This window comes from Prionailurus viverrinus, chromosome B1 (genome assembly GCF_022837055.1).
Source record: "Prionailurus viverrinus isolate Anna chromosome B1, UM_Priviv_1.0, whole genome shotgun sequence".
Lineage (NCBI taxonomy): Eukaryota > Metazoa > Chordata > Mammalia > Carnivora > Felidae > Prionailurus > Prionailurus viverrinus.
In genome coordinates, this window is record NC_062564.1 from 132,607,541 (window position 1) to 132,632,775 (window position 25,235).

The 25,235-nt window shown below is 34.8% G+C and overlaps 1 protein-coding gene across 7 annotated transcripts in view; it reads left to right on the top strand.

Annotated features, from left to right (window-relative positions):
- FAM13A (family with sequence similarity 13 member A) overlaps positions 1-25,235 on the top strand; it is a 417,828-nt gene that overhangs the window by 230,369 nt on the left and 162,224 nt on the right. For all 7 annotated transcript variants that reach the window (XM_047855783.1, XM_047855780.1, XM_047855782.1 and 4 more), the window contains one exon: positions 1,370-1,447. In XM_047855783.1, coding sequence (XP_047711739.1) covers positions 1,370-1,447 — 78 coding nt within the window. The remainder of the gene's footprint in view (positions 1-1,369; positions 1,448-25,235) is intronic.

Sequence of the window (25,235 nt, forward strand, 5' to 3'; positions counted from 1 at the left end):
GAGCAGGCAGAATAGCTAATTTTTAAAAACTCTTTGGCTTTACAATGTTATGGTTGCACAACCTAGTGGTTTCAGATGTCAAGTATATTGGATATTGGAGGTAATAAAGAGTTCATAAAGTTATAGAGCCATCTTTGAGAGTCATGTGACATTGGGCAAGTACTTCTGTAAGATTTTACGTTACCCTTAAAGGGGGAGTAATGATAATAGTACATAATCCTAATAGGGCTACTGGGGGCAAAAATGGCATTAATGCAAAGACATTAGCACAGTGCCTTCCAAATCCTAAGATTCAATAAGTATTCATTAGTAGTAAGTAGTAGTAGTATTTTCATTAGAGACATTTTATCTTAATGTACTGTTCCCTTTAGAAATGAATAAAATTCCAGCAAATTTTAGTAGTATTATAAAGTATGTAGACTAAAACATTGTTTAAAAGGCTATAATTAACTGATCCTTAAGTAAACTGGAGAGAAGAACCTATAATTTAAATAATGGAGTGGTGGATGGTGAGCATGATGAGGGAAGGAATGGGATACAGAGGTTGATGTTATAGTGCAAGTGAAAGAAATTGAACTTATTTTCTCCTTAGTTTTATTGTTGTCTATGACCTAATATATTTTTTCTACCTTAATTTGGAAATGAAATCATTTATGAAAAATGCATCCAAATTAGTGGCTACTGAGAAATGAGGCCCTTTTTTATTAATGAGATGATTACTGTTGTTATTTGTCACATAGAAATAAATAGTAAATCCAATTCTATGTGAGCTGCCTCCTTGTAATTTCTGCTAGTTTTGCAAGTACTATTTTGGTGTGAACCGAGGACTTAGAAGCTTAGTAATTTTGGAAACAAATACTCAGATATTTTTCCTCAGGATGTTGGTGTGAAACTATCCCTGTTCAATAGTGGTTTGCTAAACTAATTGAAGGAATTCATTTAAGATTCTTATTTACAGAATAAGAACGCATTTGTAAAATGTTGTAGGGAAAGTTGGCAACCCTAAGTTTGGTGGTTGATATCTTGGAGAATTAACCCCCTGTTTCTCCAAAGAAGAGAGGAGCTGACTGTGGATGTGTAAATTACATGATAGCATAGATGAGACTTTTTTAATGGTCATCTCTGAATATGTGTTCTGTGTGTCCCATACCTACTCCATCACCATCTTATCTTACTTGCTTCACTGTTGTAGATGAACAATAAGAAAGGAAATGTTTTGGTTCCTCAAGACAGTCTCTGTGGCTTCTGCTATAAGCAGCTCAAGCCAAAAATGCCTTGTCTCCCATCAAAATTTCTTTTTACAACCTTGTAATTTCCAGTTAGGGTAATGTTCTTTGGTTCCTAATACTTCTTTTATACTTTTTTATAGGAGGCCAGTTGTAAGAACCCCTTACCCATCCTTCTGACAAAAGACTTAGACATGCAAAAACCATCTCTAAAAACCAGGGTAAGTTATGTCTGCTCCTTTGGGCTACCATGTGAAACATTTAGCAGGGTTATTCATGTCCTCATGATTCCATGCTCTGTGTCTTGCATTTCCTTCAGCCTTTTTCTTTATTTGTATTTTTGGTCCTGGTTGCGTAAAAAGCACTTTTCATTTAGTGCTTTAATCCAAGGTGATATTCATCCCCCAATTTTTAAGATACTCCTATCATTTAAGAGTGATATATTTTAGTACATGGTTTTACTTATATTAAATCAGGATTGTTTTAAGCCTAAATCATAGGAAATAGTCAAATGTAGTAATCTTTCCTTGGTTGTTTGAGGGGTAAAGTGAAATGTTTAGCTGTAATTTCTCTTTTTTTTAAATGGAAGTCACTTTATTGACTTTTCATAATTATAAAAACAACACACGATCAATTAAGTAAATTTTAACCAGGAAGAAGTAAGAACTGTCACACCTATGACAGAATAGTCTAATGTGTAAAATTTTGTTTTCCTTATTGTAAGAAAAGTCCAAAATTCACATGTTTTGCCAGTGAAAAGAAAAACCCCTTTAACCCAAAATATGTCATGGAAAGTTATTTGATTATTTGTCCAACCAGAAAAGTGATTGCATTAATTTTAGAGTATCTTTCCTAATCTTTAATCTTTTAAGTAGAACTTCTCCTATTAGGTGTATGGAATATTCATAACTGGCCACCAGGAGATTTATAGAGCTACTATTTTTCCTAGTTCTGAGAAAAAAAAAATGTTCACCAAACTTTGAGTTCACTGTAAGCAAAATTTAAAAGAATTCTTATCTCTGATTTTTAACTGCAAGTTACCGTAAAAATAATGGTGGCTTTATTTTTAAAGGCAAATTAAGTATTGAGTCATTGCTTAGTGTCTTAATTACAGTAAGTCTGTGGTTTATTTTTAAAAGAAATAAAAACACCTTTTTTTTAATAAAACCTATTCCACCTTGATTTTTTTCTGGAAAATTATCGAAACTATCCAGCATGCTTTCCTTTTCAGCTACCAACTATTTTTGGGTTTTTTTTTTTCACTGAAATATCTGTGTCTACAAACTTATGTATAATTAATTCCAATGTATCAGAAATTTTATTTATTGTGAATTAATAAAAATTCAGTGTAAAAAATAAACTCATAAACAAATGCCTTGAAAAAATGCATGATTTGAGGAAAATCATTAGGTACCATTTGCTTATTAACTCCTATATTGGTATAACTACCTTTATGTGAAAAGACCCTAAATGAATCATCTCATCGCCTTTAAAAATAAAGCCACCATTATTTTTACGGTAACTTGCAGCTAAAAATCAGAGATAAGAATTCTTTTAAATTTTGCTTAAAGATCGTCTCAAAACTTGTCATAAAAGTTGAAGGGATTGTATCATTCTTATGAAAGTAATCCTATTTGGAATGTTTCAGCTGTATACAAAATCAGTAATTAATGGGCATTTATTATCTCCTACCAGTCATGCTGTACAGTTCATGAATAAACTAATTCAATAGAGAAATTACTTCATTAGTTAAGCCTTGGTTTTTAACTTAAGCTTCTCTGTGGCCTTTCATGACCAAGTTTACGTTTACATGAGCAAACTAAGCTCTGCTTAGTTTATGGGTGATTAAAATCCTTGTAATTTCAAATCCCAGAAATGAGGCAGAGCATGTGAGCTATAAGAGATTACAAGGAACTAACTCTTTCACCAGGATTTTATCTTAAGATCTTTTTTCCTCCAGTTGATATTTGAAAGCTAAAGCTGAGAACACCTTCAAAATATGGTTGGTGTGTCCTTTCTAGAGTGACATAGTGAGCTAAGAGAATGATGTGTATCCTTGGTATTAATGTTACTCCATTTGGCCTCCATAGCTGTATTTCTCAGATATCTCCAGTTACAGCTGTATTTGCCTTGGACAGCTAAGTATTTCTGCTCCCTATATGGCTAGAGATATAACATGGTAATCCAGAAATGGCATATGTCCATCGACTCTGGAGATGTCTCTCTAGTCTAAGCCATCTGTCCCCATCTGTGTTCCCTCTGACAGTTGCTGTCTCTGTTCCTAGGCAATAGGAAGGATTATATTTCTCTTCCTTAGGTAGGAAGGCCACTTCTTGATTTGAGTCCAAGCTGAAAAAAAAGTATCTCCATTACACAGTGCCATGACACTTCCTGAATGAGCAACAATCACCAGCCCTGGTAACTCAAGGACATATTCACATAACCATTTCATGCCCAATACTGTGTAGAGTACATATGTAAACAAATAATCAGAATAGATGATAAAGAAGAGAATATCAAATAGATCTATAAAGAGGTATTGAACATAGAGACAACTCCTTGTCACCTAATAGGATTAGAGAAGATGGTCTTTTTCTACCAAACACAGGTACTCGGTCTCTAAATAAGCCTCACACTTATATTCATTGGCCACAGTATAAACCCTGAATAGCATCCAGTGAATTGAGTGTAGAAAATTATTTTTCTTCTCCTTTCCTTTGGGTTATGCTCTGGACTTCCCACTATCATTGCTGTGTTCTTGGCTTCAGCAAAAAATTCAAGGTCATCAGGTCATGGTATAAGAATGAATACCAGATCCACTCAATGCTAGGATAAAGGTATAAAATAAAAGATAATGTATTTCCTTCCTTTTATCACCAGATAAAACTGTGCTGATGAAATTTAAATTATAAGCACATAATAGTTTTAGTTAGTTATTGGATTCTCTTAATGCTTTTATAGAGGTTTCCTTTAGTATACAAAGTATATTAACTATAAAATGTGTAATAAAGATAACGCAGTTATCAAATACACTGCTTCTATTTTTGTAATAGAAGCAACTGTTAAATTATTTTTCTTTCAAATGTTAATGGTTTCAAGGACCATGAATTATTTATGAAGGAGATTTTCTTCAATGATGACAATAGTTGTCACAACCCTGTTTTCTTAAATGTTTTTAAAAATTCCTATGCCTATTAGTAAACTAGAAATTTTAAAAATGGAGGGTTTTGATAAATTTAGTGGCAGTATAATTTAGTTTTCAGTTAGCAAATTAATAGAGTAATTTAATAAGCATTAAATTTTACCAAGCTTCTAGAGTATCTTAGAAATATTAATGGACATGCATACATTTTATATTGCTTTAATTAATGTGTACATTCTAATTAGCATTCTACTTTTTCCAGTTGACATTATTTATACTATGCATTTCCATGTTTAAGGCTAGTTTGCATGCTGCTGCTTTTAATAAAAGTAGTGGTGGTGGTGGTGGTAATTAGAGCTAACGTTGATCAAGTGCCAGATACTATATTAACTACTTAATACAGTTCTTTTTTTTTTCTGTTCAGTGTGCTCTATCAGTACTCACTTTGGGTAAGAATATATGACAGTTTATTTAGGTATCATTCTGGGTTTTTTCCAATATTTAGGTTATCTCCAATATTTAGATTATTTCCACTATTTTGCTATTAAAACGTTTTTGAGTAAATTATTTTCACAACATCTTTTGTGCACATGTGGGAAGTAGAGTCATAAGTATGTACATCTATAATTTGTCCCAAATTTACAAATATTTTCTTAAGATGTTGTACCAATTTATATCCTCAACAGCTGCAGATGATTGTTTCCATTTTTTACATTCTCACCAGTGCTTGGTAATATCAGAGTTGCTGTTTCCCCAGTCTAATGAGTGTGAGATGCGTCTTGCTATTGCCTTAATTTGGATTTTTCTAATTTCTAGTTGTTGCAGAGACATTTATTATTCACTGAATACCCATGCGTTGCCCCGATGTTTCCCAGCCCGGTTGCAGTTAGCTGGGGCCAGCCAGCTGCTTCTGGCCAGTAGGCTGTGAGCAGAAGTGACAAGTGTGGCTTTAAGGGCAGAGAATTGAAAAATTGTGCATGACTCTCTAGCCCTTTCTTACAGTGTAGCAACTAGACAGTGGAGCATGGGTCCCTTAGTGGCTTTTTTTGGAGCAGAGGCCCCCTGTGAAACCACACTGGATTTGTGTCATTACTGAGAAGTAAACCTGTTTTGTTAAGCCACTGAGACTTCTGGGTTAATTTGTACCTTCACTATAATGTAGTCTATCCTGATTAATTTATATGGGCAGCTTTTCATGTGCTTATTAAGCTTGGACATATCTCTGATAATTAATCTGAGTACTACTTTTTCCTGTCATTGCCAATTTTATTATTGGGTTGTTTGCTTTATTTTTTTCTTAATGCTTATTTATTTTTGAGAGAGAGAGAAACAGAGTGTGAGCGGGAGAGGTGCAGAGAGAGGGGGGAGACACAGAATCTGAAGCAGACTCCAGGCTCTGAGCTGTCAGCACAGAGCACCACGCAGGGCTCAAACCTACAAACCGTGAGATCATTACCTGAGTGAAAGTCAGATACTTAACCAACTGAGCCACCCAGGTGCCCCTGCTTTTTTCTTAATAATCTCTATGAATTTGTTAGTTCAGTTATATATCTCAAATACTTTTTCCCAATTTTTTAGTTTTCTTTTTATATTGAATGTAGTGCCTTTTAATGTATAAGAGCTTTTTATTTTAATGTAGTCAAATTTATTAGTTTTTAGTTTTTGTGTTCTTTATATCTTGTTTGAGAAATCCTCACATACCTTGAGGTCATTAAGAAAACCAACTTTATAGTTTTCAAAAAATTTTAAATTTTGCTTTGCATATATGTTAGTCTTAATCCATCTGAAGTTGAATTCTTTGTAAGCATAAAGTAGGAATCTAATTTTATATATAAAAATCAATCAATGTAGCATGTCTGTTCAATAGTTCATCTTTTCCCCACTGTTTGAAATGTCCTTTCTATTATATGTCACATGTTTTGTATGTTTTGGGCTTTGTTATTGGTTGCTTTATCTATTTGTTTATCTCATGTTATTATTGCAATGTCCTAATTAGTGATATCTGGTAAAACCAGTTTCTTCAGTTTTTCTTCCCTTCTTGAAAATTATTTTGGCCATTCTTGGTCCGTTGCTTTTGCAATTGAATATTGTCAAATTTCATGAGAAACTTTAGTTAGAATTTAAACTGAATTGATAGATTCATTTCATGAAAATTGGTATTCCATTCATGACCATCATAGAACTCTCTATTTGCTCATGACCTCTTTAATGTCTTTTGATTTAAGAAATATAATTTTCTTCTTAACTGTCCTAGGTAGCCCACATTTTGTAGATACTATAAATGAAATATTCATGATGCATGATGTCTTCCAACTTTGTTGCTGATAATTAGTGTTAAAACTAATTTTTATTGTTGACTTTTATATCTAGAGGCCTTGCCAAATTCTCATTAGTTCTAATATTTTGTTGATCACTTCTGTTTGATTTCCTTTGTAGACAGTCATATCATCTGAAAATGATGAGTTCTGTTGACTTTTTTTCATGCCCTTCATCATTTAATCTTTTTTTTTTTTTAATTTTTTTTTCAACGTTTTTTATTTATTTTTGGGACAGAGAGAGACAGAGCATGAATGGGGGAGGGGCAGAGAGAGAGGGAGACACAGAATTGGAAACAGGCTCCAGGCTCTGAGCCATCAGCCCAGAGCCTGACGCGGGGCTCGAACTCACGGACGGCGAGATCGTGACCTGGCTGAAGTCGGACGCTTAACCGACTGCGCCACCCAGGCGCCCCTAATCTTTTTTTTTTTTATATACTGTAAAGGCTAAATAGAAATGGTGATAGCGTACCTTTTTGAGTTCCTTCCTGATTTTATGGACAGTTTCTACATTTGACTTTTTGGTATCATCACGGCATATTTCGTTTTCTTACTTTTTTTTTTTTTTTTTTGTAATTTTTTCACAATGCCAGACACATAGCTTTCCTTCAGTAAAAACTTCAAAATGAACTCATTATTTCATTGCTTTTGTTCCATATGATAGTAGTTAGTGTTAGTATGTTTCCATATATGTTTTTCTTCACACATACACTTATTAGGTTTACAATATTTGCTGTAGGCATAACCTTACAAATAGGTATACCTATTTGCTGTAGGTATAACACTATAACCTTAAGGAGGTTCCCTTGTATTTATGATTTGTTTCGAATATTTATCTTGTGTGAAAGTTAAATTTTAGCAAATGTTTCCTTTTGTGTCTGTGAAGATAATTACATGGTTTTTATCACTTACTCTTTTCTTGTGGGAAGTTATACTGATAATTTATCTAAGCTTAAACTAATGCATCACTGGAGCATAGTAGTTCTGAAGCTGATCTTGATACATATTTTTAAATACCTTGCAAGTTTTGAATAGCTGATACGTTGTTTAGTATTTTTGCATCTATGTTTATAAATGTTTTACATGAGGTGCCTGGGTGGTTCAGTCAGTTAAGCATCCGACTTCGGCTCAGGTCATGATCTCATGGTTTATGAGTTCAAGCCCTGGGTCAGGCTCTGTGCTGACAGCTGAGAGCCTGGAGCCTGCTTTGGATTCTGTGTCTCCCTCTCTCTCTGCCCCTTGCCCTGCTTGTGCTCTCTCTTTCTCTCAAGAATAAATAAACACTAAAAAAAAAAATTAAATGTTTCACTTTACCTGCTTTTGGTGTAAAAGTTATACTGTCCTAACAAAATGAGATAAGGAGAGTCTTTTCTAATCTCCGAGATAGTTTAAGATCACGATGATCAAATTCCTTCAATCTTGTACATATAAAACTGTCTGGGCCCGGTGAGGTTTATTTATTGGTTTATTTGTTTTTTATTTTGTTTGTTTTTAAAATTTGTTTTGGTGAGTTGATTTTTAACTACTGATTCTATATCTTTAATGCTTATAGTCCTATTCATGTTTTCTCTTTTCTTATTTTTTATGCTTATTTTTGAGAGAAAGAGAGCATGTGCACGCTAGTGGGGGAGGGGCAGAGAGAGAGGGAGACAGAGGATGCAAAGCCAGCTCTACACTTACAGCAGAGAGCCCCATATGTGGCTCCAACTCACTAGCCCTGAGACCATGACCTGAACTAAAATTGGGCGATTAACCAACTGAGCCAGGTGCCCCTCTATCTTTTCTGAATTAGTTTTGGTGTTACATTTTCTAGAATATAAACTATTTTAACTAAATTTATCAGCATCAAATATTTCAGTGTTTCCTCTTCTTTTTAAATCTTTATTAAATCTTTAAACTTTTTTTTCATTTCTAATATTATCTTTTGGGAACTTTTTTCTTGTTTGCTTTTGATTAGGCTTGCCAGAGACTTTATTAGTCTTTGCAAAGAACCAGATTTTAGTTTTGTTGATTCTCTGTTGTATCTTCATTTTCCATTTCATTGATCTCATTATTCCTCCCTTTCTTCTTTGTATCTATTATTTGTATGGTAGATTTTGTATTATTTGTATGAACAGCTTTTCCCCCAATAGGCATGTATTATAAATATGCTTTCTGTATGGTTTGATACTGAAGCTTGATGATCAATTCTTTTGAGTGTATTTGCTCTGTTTACTAAAAGCTTTTTTTGATGTCTTGAGTGTCCATTATTATATTAGAGAACTCTTTCTGGGATCATGTCATTTCATTCCTTCCTTCCTTATTTTTTGTGTGTTTTGTTTTGGTTTGATTTTTGGTAATATTTTCCCAATGTCAGACACATAGTGATCCATTGATAAATACTTGAGAATGAACAAATGAATTAATCAATTTTTTTATCTTATTCTGTATGAAAGCAGTGAGTGTGTGTGTGTGTGTGTGGTTATGGGAAATTTGCTTTTGTGAGAATTTAGTCAAATTTAGTACATTTTTCATTTGGAAGGGGTTCAATAACCGTTAAACACATAATTATATCTGGAATTTAAGACTTTTGGCTTTTAACTGTATTTTTTCCTGATTTATCTCTCTTGAACTTTTCTTAAAATAATTTTCCATCTGCTTTTTCTGCCCCCATATGTTTTTATATATGACTATATGTTTATTTTACTAGATAGAAAATGCTTTATATCTTGCCATCTCCTCTATGGGTGCTGGATGATAACATTTTCTGTTTCTTTTTTGCCTCTTTCATTATCTTAGGAAATCAATTTGCAAAGCTATCTCTTCAGTGCTTAGTAGCATGAGATCTTTATTTATTTATTTATTTATTTATTTATTTATTTATTTTTAATTTTTTTTTTTTGTAATCTCTACACCCAACATGGGGCTACAGCTCAAAACCGGGTGATCAAGAGTTGTATGCTCTACCAACTGAGCCAGCCAGGCGACCCAGTAGCATAAGATTTTTATAAATCATTTTGTTAATTTATCATTAGAGTTATATCTATGATTAAATCTGTTATTTATTATAAGTATATTATTTATTTGGTTTCCTAAGTTACCACTGAACCATTTGAAGAATTCTTGGAATCTCTTTAGAATTAATGACCGGTAGATTCAATTATTTGGATAGTATTTTCTTGTGTTTTATACACAAATTTCTTGTGTTTTATAATATACACAAACTATCAAGTAAAAATATAATGCAGGGTTGAGTATTTACCTTAAATAAAAATTCAAATTTTGATGTATCTGGATGTACCTACCTTATCTCTCAATCTAGTAATTTGGCTCACTTAACCCCTGTCTTTCTTTCCAGTTGCTGTAAGCAATTGTAACCATAGGCCAAGGAATAGAAGAACCTTATGAGAGTTTCTCTAGACTAGGCACTCTCATGGAATCCAGTACATAGCCAGTCTGGTCTCATAGTCCTGAGTACCCAGTTTGCTAAGACTGGGTTTCCACACCTGATCCCTGACCTTCCCAAGCCTGAAACAACTCCTCTTACAAATCTGCCCTGCTTTGATAAACACCTTGAAGTGTTGGATATTTCATCAATATATCCTATGCCAGGTGTTAGGGATGTAAATTTGAAAAGCCATTGTCTTCTTCCTCAAGGAACTAGGTTGGAGACCAGACATGCACACAAAACATTACATGTGCTAGACTGATTTTTGGATCTCAGGTCAACCTTTGGATTCACCATCCTATTTTGCAAACTATCAAATCTTAGCCTGGTTTCTTTGATTTTTCACTAATCCTAAAGATCTCACTGGCCTTTTTGTTCCCATTTTCCCTTGTTTGCCCTGTTCTACAAATATGACCAAAGTCTAATCAAAGTTATTAATGCTAACTGCTATAACAAAAATCCCTATAATACAATTGTATTTGTTTTAAAAAGTTTATTTCCCACTCTAGTCATTTTCTGATGGAAGGAGGGAGAGATTCATAAGCAGTGAGCCTCAAAGCAGTGATTCAGATCACAGGCTGCTTCCGTCCTTCAACTATGTCATCTAAAACGTGTTTGCTTCTAATATCAGCACTGAACAAAGGAGTACGTGCAAAGTTCACAGGCACTTAACTGCCTCAGCACAGAAACAACACCTGTCCCTTCTACTCACATTTCAGAACTCAGTAACATCCATGGGAATCTGGGAAATGTAATTTTCTGGTGTGCCTAGGAAAAGGAAGGTGAAGTAGGAGTTGGGGAAAACTTGTTGCCCCAGCCTACCCTTCTGTTTGCCAAATATATTTTTCCATTTCTCTTACTGTGCAGAAAATCCTTCTGCGACACTCAATCCTTCTGCGACAATGAAAATCCAAAAAACCAACCAGTCATTACAATCAGCTCGAGCTCCAGAATTTCTTGGTGATGTGTTAGTACTCTGTCGGGGCTTGACATGCTTCCTCTTGATTGGAGAATCTATGCAGTAATAAGACAGGGTGTCCCTCCCTGCACACACACACACACACACACACACACCCATATACAAATGGGACTAAACAATCCCATTCACACGTGAATGCACACGCAGACAGGTGCACAGGAAGAAGTGGAGGTGATTTGATTAGGCCTAGATTCTGTTTTCTGCAAGGATTCCATTGTCTGTTTTCTCTCTGGCTGCTGCCTTTACCTTTTAGAATCCCCTCTTGGTCATTACTGCTCTTATAGTGAGTGTGTCTTTATTAAACTACAGCTTGATGCCTGTTGGAAGAAGTTTGGTGACTCAGGGATTGTTTTAACTCTTGAACAGCAGTGGTGGCAGTGGTGATGGTTTCTCGGTTTGTTAGATGTGGTTTGAAGGGATCGACAGTAAATTCCCTCAAAAATGTGACAGTGTAAGTGATTCTAATTTACTTGCTTTCAGGCAGTTCTGTGAGCCAGTTATTATACCCAAAGTAGGTCGTCCTTTCCTCTGCCTTCTAGATCTCAGGAGAATTCCCCACTGGAAGAAATTAACCAGAACCCTCCTGACAAGGGATTCTGAGAATATGCCCCTGCAATACAGAGCTATCTTATAAAATCCTATGAAATTATGTTTTAAATAAGTAAAATAGACCATATGTGCTATGAAATTGATTAGAGCTGACTTTGTGGAAGAAAGAGAACTTAAATTTTTAAAAAGAAGAATTGGAAAACTGGACAAAAGAAGGATTTCAGTTGCAGTGGCATAAACAAAGACTCGAAGGAGAAAATGAGCATTGTATGTTCTGTATGATTTATAGGCCAAACTAGCATGGACAGAAGGTTTATAAAGGGAAGCAATAAAAGATACATTCTGAAAGATGGGTTGTAGCCAAACCATAGAGATGTTTGATGATTAAATCTTACATAACAGTTGCCATGCTATTTGATAAAATTTATTAAATGAAATAAACAGCAAATAACAGAAAACAAACTTAGAGAATAAAAGAAAATCTGTTTTTCTGCAAGAGAGATAAGGTTTTGAAACAACAACAAAAACACGTATATGAACAAAGAGATAGTTACTAGAGGCCTTTTAGTTTTTTGCTACATCAGATACAAGAAGAGGGTGACTTTAATGAAAAGATTTCCGGCTTTATAGTCTTACAGAAGCAACTCTGTCATTTAATAGTAGTGTATCCTGAGGTACATTGTAGGATACTTTATGATCTCAGTACTCTAATTTATAAGAATAGTAACATCTAATGATGACACTGAGTACTTACTCTATTCTAGACACTGTGGAAATACTTCTAATATTACTTCATTAAATCATCACAGTACTGTAGGATAGAAATGACCTTTATCCATCCATGTAGCCTTGGTTATACTTCAGTAATAAGCGATCCCAGTATCTTAGTGACCTAAAACATTTATTTCCTGCTTATGCTGCCTGCCCAATTTAGATTGACAAGGGGGCTCTGCTTCAGCTGGCCACCGAGAGACGTGTACCGACAGAGCAGCCCATCTCAAATGTGGCCAGTTACTGTGCTAGAGGAAAAAGAAAGAGTCCTGTAGAATCTTGCGTTGACAATCAAAAGCTCTGGCCCAGAAGTAATTCTGTCACTTTTATTCATAACTCATTGCTCAGAACTAATCACATTACCCAACCCAGTCACAGTGGGGACAGGAAATACAACCCTAGCATGTGTCTGGAGGGAACTTTACTAATACTGGGTAAATAGCAGCAAGTCTACTGCATTTCCCTTCCTCCTAACTTTTTTTTAAATTTTATTTACTTATTTTGAGAGAGAAAGAGAGAGAGCACGAGCAGGGGAGGAGCAGAGAGAGAGGGAGTGAGAGAATCCCAAGCGGGCTCCACATTGTCAGTGCAGAGCCCATCACAGGGCTTGATCTCACAAACCATGAGATTATCACCTGAACAGAAATCAAGAGTCAGACATTTAACTGACTGTGCCATCCAGGTGCCCCTTCCTTCCTTCTTTATAGATGAGAAGTTACAGGTTTATAGAGGCTAGTTAACTTTCCCTAGATAGATAAGTGCCAGGGTGATATTTGCTTCTGAAGCTCAAATTCTTTACCCTTTTATTGCCTCCTGTTGTTTAGTTCTATATGCTACATTATGTTATACTACCTCCTTTGCAGAGTAGTTGTGAGAATTAATGATAATATATGTTAGTAAGTGATATATATAGCCTGGGTCATGGAGTAAGCATGTAGGGCTTAGTGAAAGTTTTCTTTTCTTATTTTACTTTTAACTGATAACTCAGAGTCTTTCTTAAATGCAAAATCTTTGAATTAATTTTAAAGTGACTGTATTTTTCTCCATGAAGTCAGCTGTTATTCCATTACCAACATTAGACATGTTTTGTATGTAAAGGAATCCAATTGCAAACAACTTACTCTCATCAGCCATCCTGAAAATCATGTGTCAACTAAGCATTTGAAATACAGGCTGATAAGGCTAGCCTACCAAACTTTCAATGTTATAAGCTAAATAGGCTTTAGTGGAGTATTCTAGGAATCTAATGCCTTACCTACAATGTGGATATTGCTATGGAAAATTACATGTAAGTTTCATATCGTCAGGCCTGGATAGTCAGACTTTTTACTCGTTGTGGTGACATTTATTCATTGCCCCATGCTGTTGCTATCACATGCAGTTGTAAAATCTGCTTGTTTGTTAGGGACTCTTGTACCTCCACTTTATAGGCATAAATAGCTCTATATATGTTACAGATGATTCTTAAAGCACTCTCTTCCTACATGTATGTGATATATTTGAGAAAGATATTTTCCCTTAATTTATTGGTGTAAGCATTTTCTATATTAGCAAGGGCTCATAGTAACAGTGATGACCATTGTCGTATTTTGTATTTCAGATGTTTTCAGTTTTATAATATATTCAGTACTGTAACTGTTTGGTGAAATATTTTTAGGCATGAGCTTTATTTCTTAGTTAGAATTTCATCCACAGGATAGATTGCTAAAAGTGGATTCACTAGTTCAAAGGTATAAATATTTTATGGCCCTTGAAATCTATTGCTAAGTTAAATTTTTACTAAAGAGTTATAAAAAATGTACACAGCCACTGGAAAATATGAGAGTGTCTATTGCACATATCCTTACCACCATTAGGTGTTATCTTTGTCTATGAGCAAGTACAGAAAAATAAGAGCCAGTTCTAAATTGCGTGTTATTTATTTCTAATGGAATTCTATATTACTTACATTTTCTCCTTTATAAATTATCTTTCAGTTTAATGTACTTTTCCATATGGCTCCCAGTTGCAACCTTAGTGTTTTTCATAAGTAGCTGTGTGAATTAATTCAATGTTAAAAATATTGGCAGTGAAGGTTTGTGAGTAAACAAGTGACATGACTAAAGCGTTACGGTATATTAAGATTCAATCTGCTTATGATCTATTGAATAGATTTTATTTATTTAATTTTTTTAATGTTTGTTTATTTTTGAGAGAGAGAAAGAGACAGAATGTGAGCAGGGGAGGGGCAGAGAGAGAGGGAGACACAGAATCTGAAGCAGGCTCCAGGCTCTGAGCTAGAGCCCAACGCAGGGCTTGAACTCACGGACCGTGAGATCATGACCTGAGAAGTCTGACGCTTAACCGACTGAGCCACCAGGCACCCTTCCATTGAATAGATTTTAGAACAGAATAACCAATGAGAAAAATTCTGTATCAGATTATTTTTTATTGTGATGTTGGTCTGTCATTGGGCAAAGGTATTTTTTTATTCCCCGTTTCAATCATACTACTGATACTGTATGATACTGAATGATACTGTACTTTTCAAACTGTTTACTCCTTAAGTTTATTTGGTTGTTTTTTCATTTTAAGTCTTTATTTTTTTGTGTATTTTTAAAGATATTTTGAAGTTCCAATTAGTTAACATACAATGTTATATTAGTTTCAAGTATGCAATATAGTGATTCAGCATTTCCATACAGCACCCAGTGCTCATCACAAGTGCACTCCTTAATCCCCATCACCTAGTTCCCCCATCCTGCCACCCATCTCCCCTCTGGTAACCATCAGTTCTCTATAGTTAACAATTTGTTTCTTGATTTGCCTCTCTCTCTTTTTTCCCTTTGCTCATTTGTTTTGTTTCTTAATTTACACATATGAGTAAAATCATATGGTATTTGTCTTTGTCAGAGTAACTTATTTCACTAAGCATTATACTCTAGTTCCATCCATGTTGTTCCAAATGGCAAGATTTCCTTCTTTTTATGGCTGAATAATAATATTTCCTTCTTTTATGGGAAATATTATGTATATATATATACATACATACATACATACATACATACATACTACCTCTTCTTTATCCATGCATCAACTGATGGACACTTGTGCTGCTTCCATACCGTGGCTATTGTAAATAGTGCTGCTATAAATATTGGGGTTCATGTATCCCTTTTAACTAGTGTTCTTGTATCTTTTGGGTAAATACCCAGTAGGGCAATTGCTGGATAGTAAGATAGTTCTATCTTTAATTTTTTGAGGAGACTCCATACTGTTTTCCAGAGTGGCTGCACCAGTTTGCATTCCCACCAACAGGGCACAAGGGTTCTTTTTTCTCTGCATGCTTGCCAACACCTGTTGTTTCTTGTGTTGTTGATTTTACCCATTCTCACAGGTTTGAGGTGATATCTCACTGTGGTTTTGATTTGCATTTTCCTGATGGTAAGTGATGATAAACGTCTTTTCATGTGTCTGTTGGTCATCTGTATGTCTTCGTGTATGTATATATATATATATATATGTATATATATACATACACACACACACACACACACACACACACACATATATAACTTTTGGTCAAACTGGCTTCCATACAACACTCATTGCTCATCCCAACAAGTGCCCTCCTCAATGCCCATCACCACTTTCCCCTCTCCCCCACCCCCCCCATCAACTGTCAGTTTGTTGTCTGTATTTAAGTGTCTCTTATGGTTTGCCTCCCTCCCTCTCTGTTTGTAACTTTTTTCCCACTTCCCTTCCCCCATGGTCTTCTGTTAAGTTTCTCAAGATCCACATATGAGTGAAAACATGATATCTGTCTTTCTCTGACTGACTTATTTCACTTAGCATAATACCTTCCTGTTCCACCCACGTTGCTGCAAATGGCAGGATTTCATTCTTTCTCATTGCCAAGTAGTATTTCATTGTATATATAAACCACATCTTCTTTATCCATTCATCAGCTGATGTCTTCTTTGCAAAATATCTGTTCTTGTCTCCTCATTTTTTAATTTGTTTTTTGGGTATTGAGTTGTATAAGTTCTTTATATATATTGGATACTAACCCTTTGTTGGATATGCAAATACCTTCTCCCATTCCATAGGTTGCCTTTTAGTTTTATTTTCTTTTGTTGATTGTTTCCTTCACTGTGCAGAAAAAGCTTTTTATTTTGATGAGTCCCAACAGTTTATTTTTGCTTTTGTTTCCCATGCCTCAGGAGATATATCTAGTAAGAAGTTGCGATGGCCAATGTCAAAGAGGTTATTGCCTGTTTTCTAGAATTTTTATGGTTTCAGGTCTCATATTTAAGTCTTTAGTCCATTTTTAGTTTCTTTTTGTGATTGATGTAAGAAAGTGGTCCAGTTTCATTCTCTTGCATGTTGCTGTCCAGTTTTCCCAACATCATTTATTGAAGAGACTGTCTTTTTCCCATGACACATTACTGCCTCTTTTGTAAAAGATTACTTGGCCATGTAATTGTGGGATTATTTCTGAATTTTCTATTCTGTTCCATTCATCTATGTGTCTATTTTTTGTGCCAGTACCATACTGTTTTGATTACTACAGCTTTGTAATACAACTGGAAGTCCAGAATTCTGATGCCTCCAGGTCTGCTTTTCTTTTTCAAGATTCCTTTGGCTATCCAATTTACCCCTTAAGTTTACATTTTAATTACTGTTTATTTTCACAGCAGAAATGTTAAGTGTCTTCGAGGAAGAAGAAAGCACAGAGAAATAATTTGTGTTAGATCATAAGCATCAGGATAGAAACATAAATTTAGATTACTAAAGTTTCGGTTTAGAGTTAATCTTGGATTTTGAAAAAATTGGCATAATTGGAGAGAATAAATACTTAAATTATACGTATTATTACAATTGGTTCTTTTCTGTCTTGGCCCATAGTGATTTTGCTTACATATTCTAAATTTTGTCTATCTTTTGATGTTAGTCCTTTTGGTCATTTCATGCTGGGTTGTGTCTGTTTTGATTATTTCTTCTCTTTGTCTTACCAGCCTGTGTTATTTTAGCTCGCATTATTAATTTATGTTTTCAAAATATTTAATTGTCTGTCTTACATCAGGCACTGAACTAGAAGCTGAGCATCTAGATATTGAACTTGATCCAAAAAGTTTTCAACCTAGTGAGGAACATAGACTAATACTCAAATATTTGGTTGCAACTTGTGTAAATTGCTAGGAAGGAAAACAGTGCCCTGACAGCATATACCAAGGGCACCTGATTTAAGCTGATGCATCAGGGAACACCTCTTAAGGAAAGTTAGATTTCTTTTGAGACCAAAGACGAGTGAGAGCAGGTGTGGGGGAAGAGAATTTCAAACTTTGTAACAGTGTGAGAAGGTCCTGGGGTTAGATGAAGGGAACCTAGCCACTGGCAGGAGGCTGAAGCCCTGTGAGAGATGCAAAGCATATTTCCACATAATGCTAAAGAAAGACCTTATAGGCTAATAAGACATTGGAAATCTCACCAAAATGAAATGGTAAACCATTGATAAACTTGAAATAAGGAAAACTATGACCAAATTTATGGTTATAAAATAAAAATCTGGGGGTGCCTGGGTGGCTCAGTCGGTTAAGCATATGACTTTGGCTCAGGTCATCATCTCAGGGTTTGTGAGTTCAAGCCCTGCATTGGGCTCTGTGCTGACAGCTCGGAGCCTGGAGCCTACTTCAGCTTCTGTATCTCCCCCTCTCTCTGCCCCTCTCCAGGTCACTCTCTTTCTCTCTCAAAAATAAATAAACGCTAAAAATTTTTTAAAAAGAAAGAAAGAAAATACAATTCTGGTTCCTATGTGGTGAATACAGTCGGGAGAGAGCAAAAGTAGAAATGGGAAAACCAGTTAGAACAACTGCAGTTGTCCAAGCAATAACTTATGGAAGCCTGGAGTGGGTAGAGATGAAGAGAAGTAGACTTATTGAGATCTTTATTAATGACAGAATTAGAATTTGGTGATACATTTTGTGTGAGAGATGAAGGGAAAGGAAAGTGTCGAAGATGACTCTCATGTTCCCGGCCTGGGGAATGAGCTGGTTGGAGACCATGTACCTAATCATTTGAGCCCTGGCCCTACTGTGTGCTCCCTAAGCTCTTTGCTTTAGTTTCACTGTCTTCCAAATGGAGATGTCAATTCAAGATCATGGTTGGAAATAGGTTTGGGGTTTAGAAGAGAAGACTGGATAAAGATACAAATTTAAAAATCATTAGCATATAGGTCACTTTGGCACATAAATGAGGAGACATAATCTTCTCTGTATTGTAATGTGCAAACTAAGAAGAAGGCAGATGACTATTACTTCACCTATGTTGAAGTCGTGGAGAAATTACATTTGTACTGAGTAGCCAAGATAGAACTTAAGGGTTCTAAGAAAGTGTGTTGCAAAGAGAGAAGAGTGTACAAAGGCATGGAGGTATAAGACAGAATGTGCATTTTTATAGACTTGAAAAATCTTGGTCTTACTGTGTATAGTGTGTCTCAGGAAGCAGCAGGAAATGAACCTGCAGAAATAGTCTGGTGTAATTATGCAGTGCTGTAGAGTTTGGATTGTAGAAAGTCATGGGACAGTTTTAATCAGGGAATAAGCTCAGATCACTCCTGTCAACAGACATAGTGGATTAAAAAGTAGGAAGCTGTAGTCCAAATGAGACTTAAGAAGTGCCTAAACTAAAGGGATAAGAAGGGAAAGATGGTAAATAGATAAAAACCTCAGAGGAATGACTTCCAGATCAGAGTGGGTAGGTGTTTCTTACCCTCATCAAGGCAAGCCCTAAAGGAAGAAAAGCTTATTTGAGGGCTAGGAAAAGAATGAGTTTAACTTGGGATATTTAGAGAAAAAGCAGGGAACTTCTCTCATAAAGTGCTAAGACTAACATAAAAATATTTTGATTAAACATTCATTATAGACTTTGACAGGGCAGATACAAGCATAGTATCATGTTTGTTGATTAGACCTTAGCAAAAATTAAGGCCACCTGTAAATCATTCTTCTTTCAAGATTTAAAAATGGAGATAAGTTTGGTGTTGGTATTTTAACATCCTTGGCAAAGTAGATCTTATATTTTTGGAAACTTTAGAAGTATTTTTTGGTAAAATAAAATGTAATTATATTCCTTGAAGTTCCAAAAAGTAGTTACAGTTTTCAAGAAAATTTCTGTTATATGTTGCCCTTTGATCTATTCAGTTTCTTTTCAGTGAACTGTTGTGGTTTGTTTTTCTCCTACATACCCATTGTATTGAACACAGAATAGTAGATGGCCTATTTTGTTTTTAACATATTGCTATATCTGCTTTATCTTTCCTTTTTGAAAATAATTTTCAGACATGTTTTCAGCATATATCTTATAAAATCAAGGACATTATCTCAATCCTATTATTACACTGAAGGAATTTAACGTTGACACAATAAACAAAAGTAATTTTTAATGTTTACTCTAATGTCTTCATGTGTCCCCAGAATATCTTTAAAGTCCAGTATCAGATCAAGGATCTAACACTGAGTTTTATTGCCCTGCAGCCTTTTTTTTTTTAAGTTTATTTACTTATTTTGAGAGAGAAAATGAGTGGGATAGGGGCAGAGAGAGAGGGAGAGAGAATCCCAAGCAGGCTCTGCACTGACACACCAAGAGCCTGATGTGGGGCTAGAACCCCCAAACCAGGACACCATTACCTGAGTCAAAATCAAGAGTCAGTTGCCCAACTGACTGAGCCACCCAAGGGCCCCTGTCTTGTAGCTTTAATCTAGAACATTCTGCCTTTTTTCTTCTTTGATGATATTGACTTTTTTTTTTAGACACATGGACAAGTATCATGGAACAGAACAGAGATGGGCAAACTAGAGCCCGTTGGTCAAGACCTACCATTTTTTTTTTTTTTTTGTAGATAAAGTTGTATTGGAACATAGCCATACCCGTTCACACCACAACACAAAGTTGAATAGTTGCAACAGAGACCTTCTAGCTTACGAAGCCTAAAATGTTTACTTTCTGGGCCTGTACAGAAACAATTTGCCAACTCCTGTTGTGAAATGTGCCACAGTCTAGATTTATCTGTTACTTCATTAGTAGATTGAGGTTAATCTTTTTGTTTTGTGTTTCTAATTGCATTACATTAGTAAGTATATAGTGTCTACATACTTCTTTATTTGATGATGTCAAGTTTGATCACCTGGTTGAGGTAGTGTCTGCCAGATCTCTCTTGTAAAATGACTTTTCTCCATGTGTAATTGATAAGTAATCTTTGACACCAACTGAATAGTCTGTTGCCCAGCATTCACACAACAATGTCATAAACATATATTGAGGACCTTTGCTTAAATAATTTATTTTGCTGGGGGTGCAAATTTTCTAATTCTAGTATTTCTTCTATATTTATTAATAGGCATTTTTCTGTAAAGAAGAGCACCCCCCCCCATCTTATCCCTTTTGTCTTTTTACTATTATCATGGACTCATGGATTCTTTTATAATTCAATGAATTGTAAGCCTTTTGTTTATTGTTTGTATAAAATGTGCCACATTAGCCAGTGGGAGACTTTTCAAACTGGCTTCTATGTACTTTTAATAGTACTTTTCCTGTCATGGACCTGGAATTAGCCATTTCTCCAAGGAGTCTTGGTTCCTTAAGCAGTTTTTAGAAAACTACATTTGATGTATTAGAAAGATTTCAATATGAATGAAACTGCATTGATTTCTTATATATTTCTCCCAATATTTTATTATGAAATTTTTAAGATAGAAAGTAGAATTTTACAATGAACACACATATAATAATTCACATAGATGGTGTGATTAACATTTTACTCCGTGTACTTTATTACATGTGGATCTATCCATTCTTTATCCATCTCTCAACACATCTTATATTTTATGTATTTCATTTTAAGTTACACATATCCATACACTTTGCCTCGAAATACTTAAGTATGAAGTTCATTAGAGTTCAGTATTTGTTTACTTTTTGGTGTAAAATTTCATATAGTGAAATATACAATCTTAAATATGTCATTTGACAAATATTACAAATTTATACACCTGTATTAATTTAGATAATTAAATATCCAAACAATTATGAAGATGTAGAACATTGACAACACCTCAGAAAGTTCCTGGTGCCCCTCCTCAGTTGATCCTTGTCTCTGTTACCTAGAAGGAACAACTGTTTGGATTTTTTTTGCTTTAATTATGTTTTTCTATTCCAGGACTTCCATCTTTTTAATTTTAGCCATTCCAGAGAAGGTATAGTGGTAGCTAACTTGGTTTTAATGTGTATTTCCCTGATGACTAATGATTTGGGGTACTTTGTCATGTGCTTATTGGCCACTCACATATGTTTCTTTTTGAAGGTCTATTCAAACCATTTGCCTGATGTGAGTTGTAGGAGTGCTTTATATACTAGATACCAATCACTTGTCAGATAAATGTTGTGTGTGAATTTTTCTACCCTGGAACTTTAACAATTCATGTTCTTAATGGCATCTTCTTATAATCAAAAGATTTTAAGGGGAAGATTTTATTTTAATTTTTTAAATTTAGATTCAAATTAGTTAACATATGGTATAATATTGGTTTTAGGAGTAGAATTTAGTGATTCTTCACTTACATACAACACCCAGTGCTCATCCCAACAAGTGCTGTCCTTAATGCCCATCACCCATTTAGCCCATCCCCCCACCCATCTCCCCTCCAGCAACCTTCAGTTTGTTCTCTGTATTTAAGAGTCTCTTATGGTTTACCTCCCTCTGTGTACCTTATTTAATTTTTCCTTCCCTTCCCCTACATTCATCTGTCTTGTTTGCTAAATTCTACATATGAGGGAAATCATGATATTTGTCTTTCTCTGACTCACTTATTTTGCTTAGCATAAATATACTCCAGTTCCATCCACATTGTTGCAGATGGCAAGATTTCATTCTTTTTGATCACGGAAAAATATTCCATTGTGTATATATACCACATTCACCAGTTGATGGACTTTTGAGCTCTTTCCATAATTTGGCTATTGTTGATAGAGCTTCTATAAACATTGAGGTGCATCTGCCCGTTCGAATCAGCATTTTTGTATCCTTTGAATAAATACCTAGTAGTGCAATTACCAGGTCTTAGAGTAGTTCTATTTTTAATTTCTTGAGGAACCTCCATACTGTTTTCCAGAGTGGCTGCACCAGTTTGCATTCCTACCAACAGTGCAAATGTGTTCCTTTTTCTCTGCATCTGCGCTAACATCTGTTGTTTCCTGAGTTGTTAATTTTAGCCATTCTGACAGGTGTGTGGTGGTATCTCATCATGCTTTTGATTTGTATTTCCCTGATGATGAGTGATGTTGAGCACCTCTACATGTGTGTGTTAGCCATCTGGATGTCTTCTTTGGAAAAGTGTCTGTTAGCTATCTGCATGTCTTCTTTGGAAAAGTGTCTGTTCATGTCTCTGCCCATTTCTTCACCAGATTATCTGGTTTTGGGGTGTTGAGTTTGATAAGTTCTTTATAGATTTTGAATACTAACCCTTTATCCAATATGTCATTTGCAAATATCTTCTCCCATTCCATTGGTTGCCTTTTAGTTGTTGATTGTTTCCTTTGCTGTGCAGTAGCATTTTATCTTGATGAAGTCTCAAAAGTTCATTTTTACTTTTGTTTCCCTTTCCTCCAGAGACATGTCTAGTAAGAAGTTGCTGCAGCCAAGGTCAGAGAGGTTGCTGCCTATATTCTCCTCTAGGATTTTAATTTTGATTGTCTAATTTATTGATTATTTTATTTTATGGTTATTACTTTCTTAGTCCTAAGAAATCTTTGCCTATTTTCAATTCACAAAGATATTCTCCTGTTTTCTTCTAGAAGCTTTGTTCCTTTTATGATAGGTTTACTTAGCTCCTCTTTTTGTAGTTTCTTAAGGTAGAACACAAGGACGTAATTTTTTTCTTCTTGTATACTTCCTTAGCTGGATCACAAAAATTTTAGCATATTTTCATTACTATTCTGTTTTGAATGACATATGGATTATTTAGAAGTGTGATGTTTAATTTTCAAATATGTGGACATTTCCTATATATCTTATTGTTATTAATTTTTAATTCCATTGTGATCAGAGAACATACTCTTTATGGTTTAATCTTTTTACTGATACTTATTTTTATGACTTGACATTAGATCCATCTTGGTGAATATTACATGCAGACTTGAAAAAAGTATGTATCTTACAATTTTTTTATTATAATGTTCTACAAATATCTGTGAAGTCAAGGTGGCTGGTTATGTTTTAAAGGTCATTTTGGCAATTGTGTATATCTTTGGAGATATTTTTCGTCTTGTTTTTATGACATGCTTAGTGGGTATTAAAATCTCTGCCTAGGGGCACCTGACTGGGTCAGTCAGTTAAGCATCCACTCTTGATTTTAGCTCAGGTCATCATTTCACACTCATGAGATGGAGCCTGCATTGGGCTCCACACTGGGCATAGATCCTGCTTAAGATTCTCTCTCTCTCCTTTTCCCTCTGTCCCTCCCCAGCTGGCACGTGGTCTCTCTCAAAAAATAAAAAAATCTCTGACCAAAAACATGAATGAATGAATGAATGAATGAATGAATGAGTGAAATCTCTGACTAGAGAATTATCTATTTCTTTTGTTAATTCTGTCAATTTTTTGCTTTCATTATTCTGAAATTCTGTTTTAAGGCATATACATGTATGCAATTGTTATATGTTCCTGATGAATTAGCTTTTTATCATAAATATATTTTACCTTTATCTCTGGTAATTCTCTTTGTCTTCAAGTCTACCTCATCTTTTATTAATAAAACAATTCTATCTTTCTCATGCTTACTTTTAAATGATACATCTTTTTCTATCATGTATTTTCAAACTCTTTGTCTTTATATTTCAAGAGCATATCTTATAGACAATATATAAGTATTTTTTATCCATTCTGACTGAGCTCTGCCATTTATTTATTTATTTATTTATTTATTTATTTATTTTTAAAATTTTTTTTAATCTTATTTTGAGAGAGAGAGAGAGACAGACAGACAGACAGACAGACAGACAGTGTGAGTAGGGTAGGGGCAGAGAGTGAGACACAGAATCTGAAGCAGGCTCCAGGCTCCGAGCTGTCAGCACAGAGCCCGACGCAGGGCTTGAACCCATGAACTGTGAGATCATGACCTGAGCCAAAGTTGGACACTCAGCTGACTGAGCCACCCAGGCGCCCGAGCTCTGCCTTTTAGTAGTGCAGTTATTAATATGGTTAGGTAAAGGTCTATCATTTTACTTTCTGTAGGTTCATTCTGTTTTTATTTCACTGCTTCTTTTATGTCATCTTTGGGGTTACTTCACCTTTTTAAAAAATTCCATTTTAGTTTATCTATTGACTTTTTAGCTATGGGTCTTTATGTTGTTATTTTAAAGACTGCTCTAGGGATTACAATATACATCCTTAACATTTCACCATCTATTCAGAATTAATGTTGTACTACTTCACATAAAATGTAAGAACCTTGTAATCATAGATTAATTTATCTCCTTTCACTTCTTAATGCTATAATTGGCATATGTATGATATCTTTATAACTCCACAGCACAATGTTATAATTCTTGCTTTAAAGAGTTATATGTACTTCAAATAAGTTAAAAGAAACACAGTCTTTCCTATTTACACATACATAGGTAGATGTCATTTTTGGCACTTTTCATTCCAGAAATCATCCGTTTCTGTTACCTTTTCTGTTCAACAGAATCTCTTTTAGCATTTTTTATAGTATATATCTTCTGATGATGAAGTCTTAGAGGTGTGTGTGTTTGTGTTTGTGTGGTTTTGTTGTAATTGTTTTGAGGAATA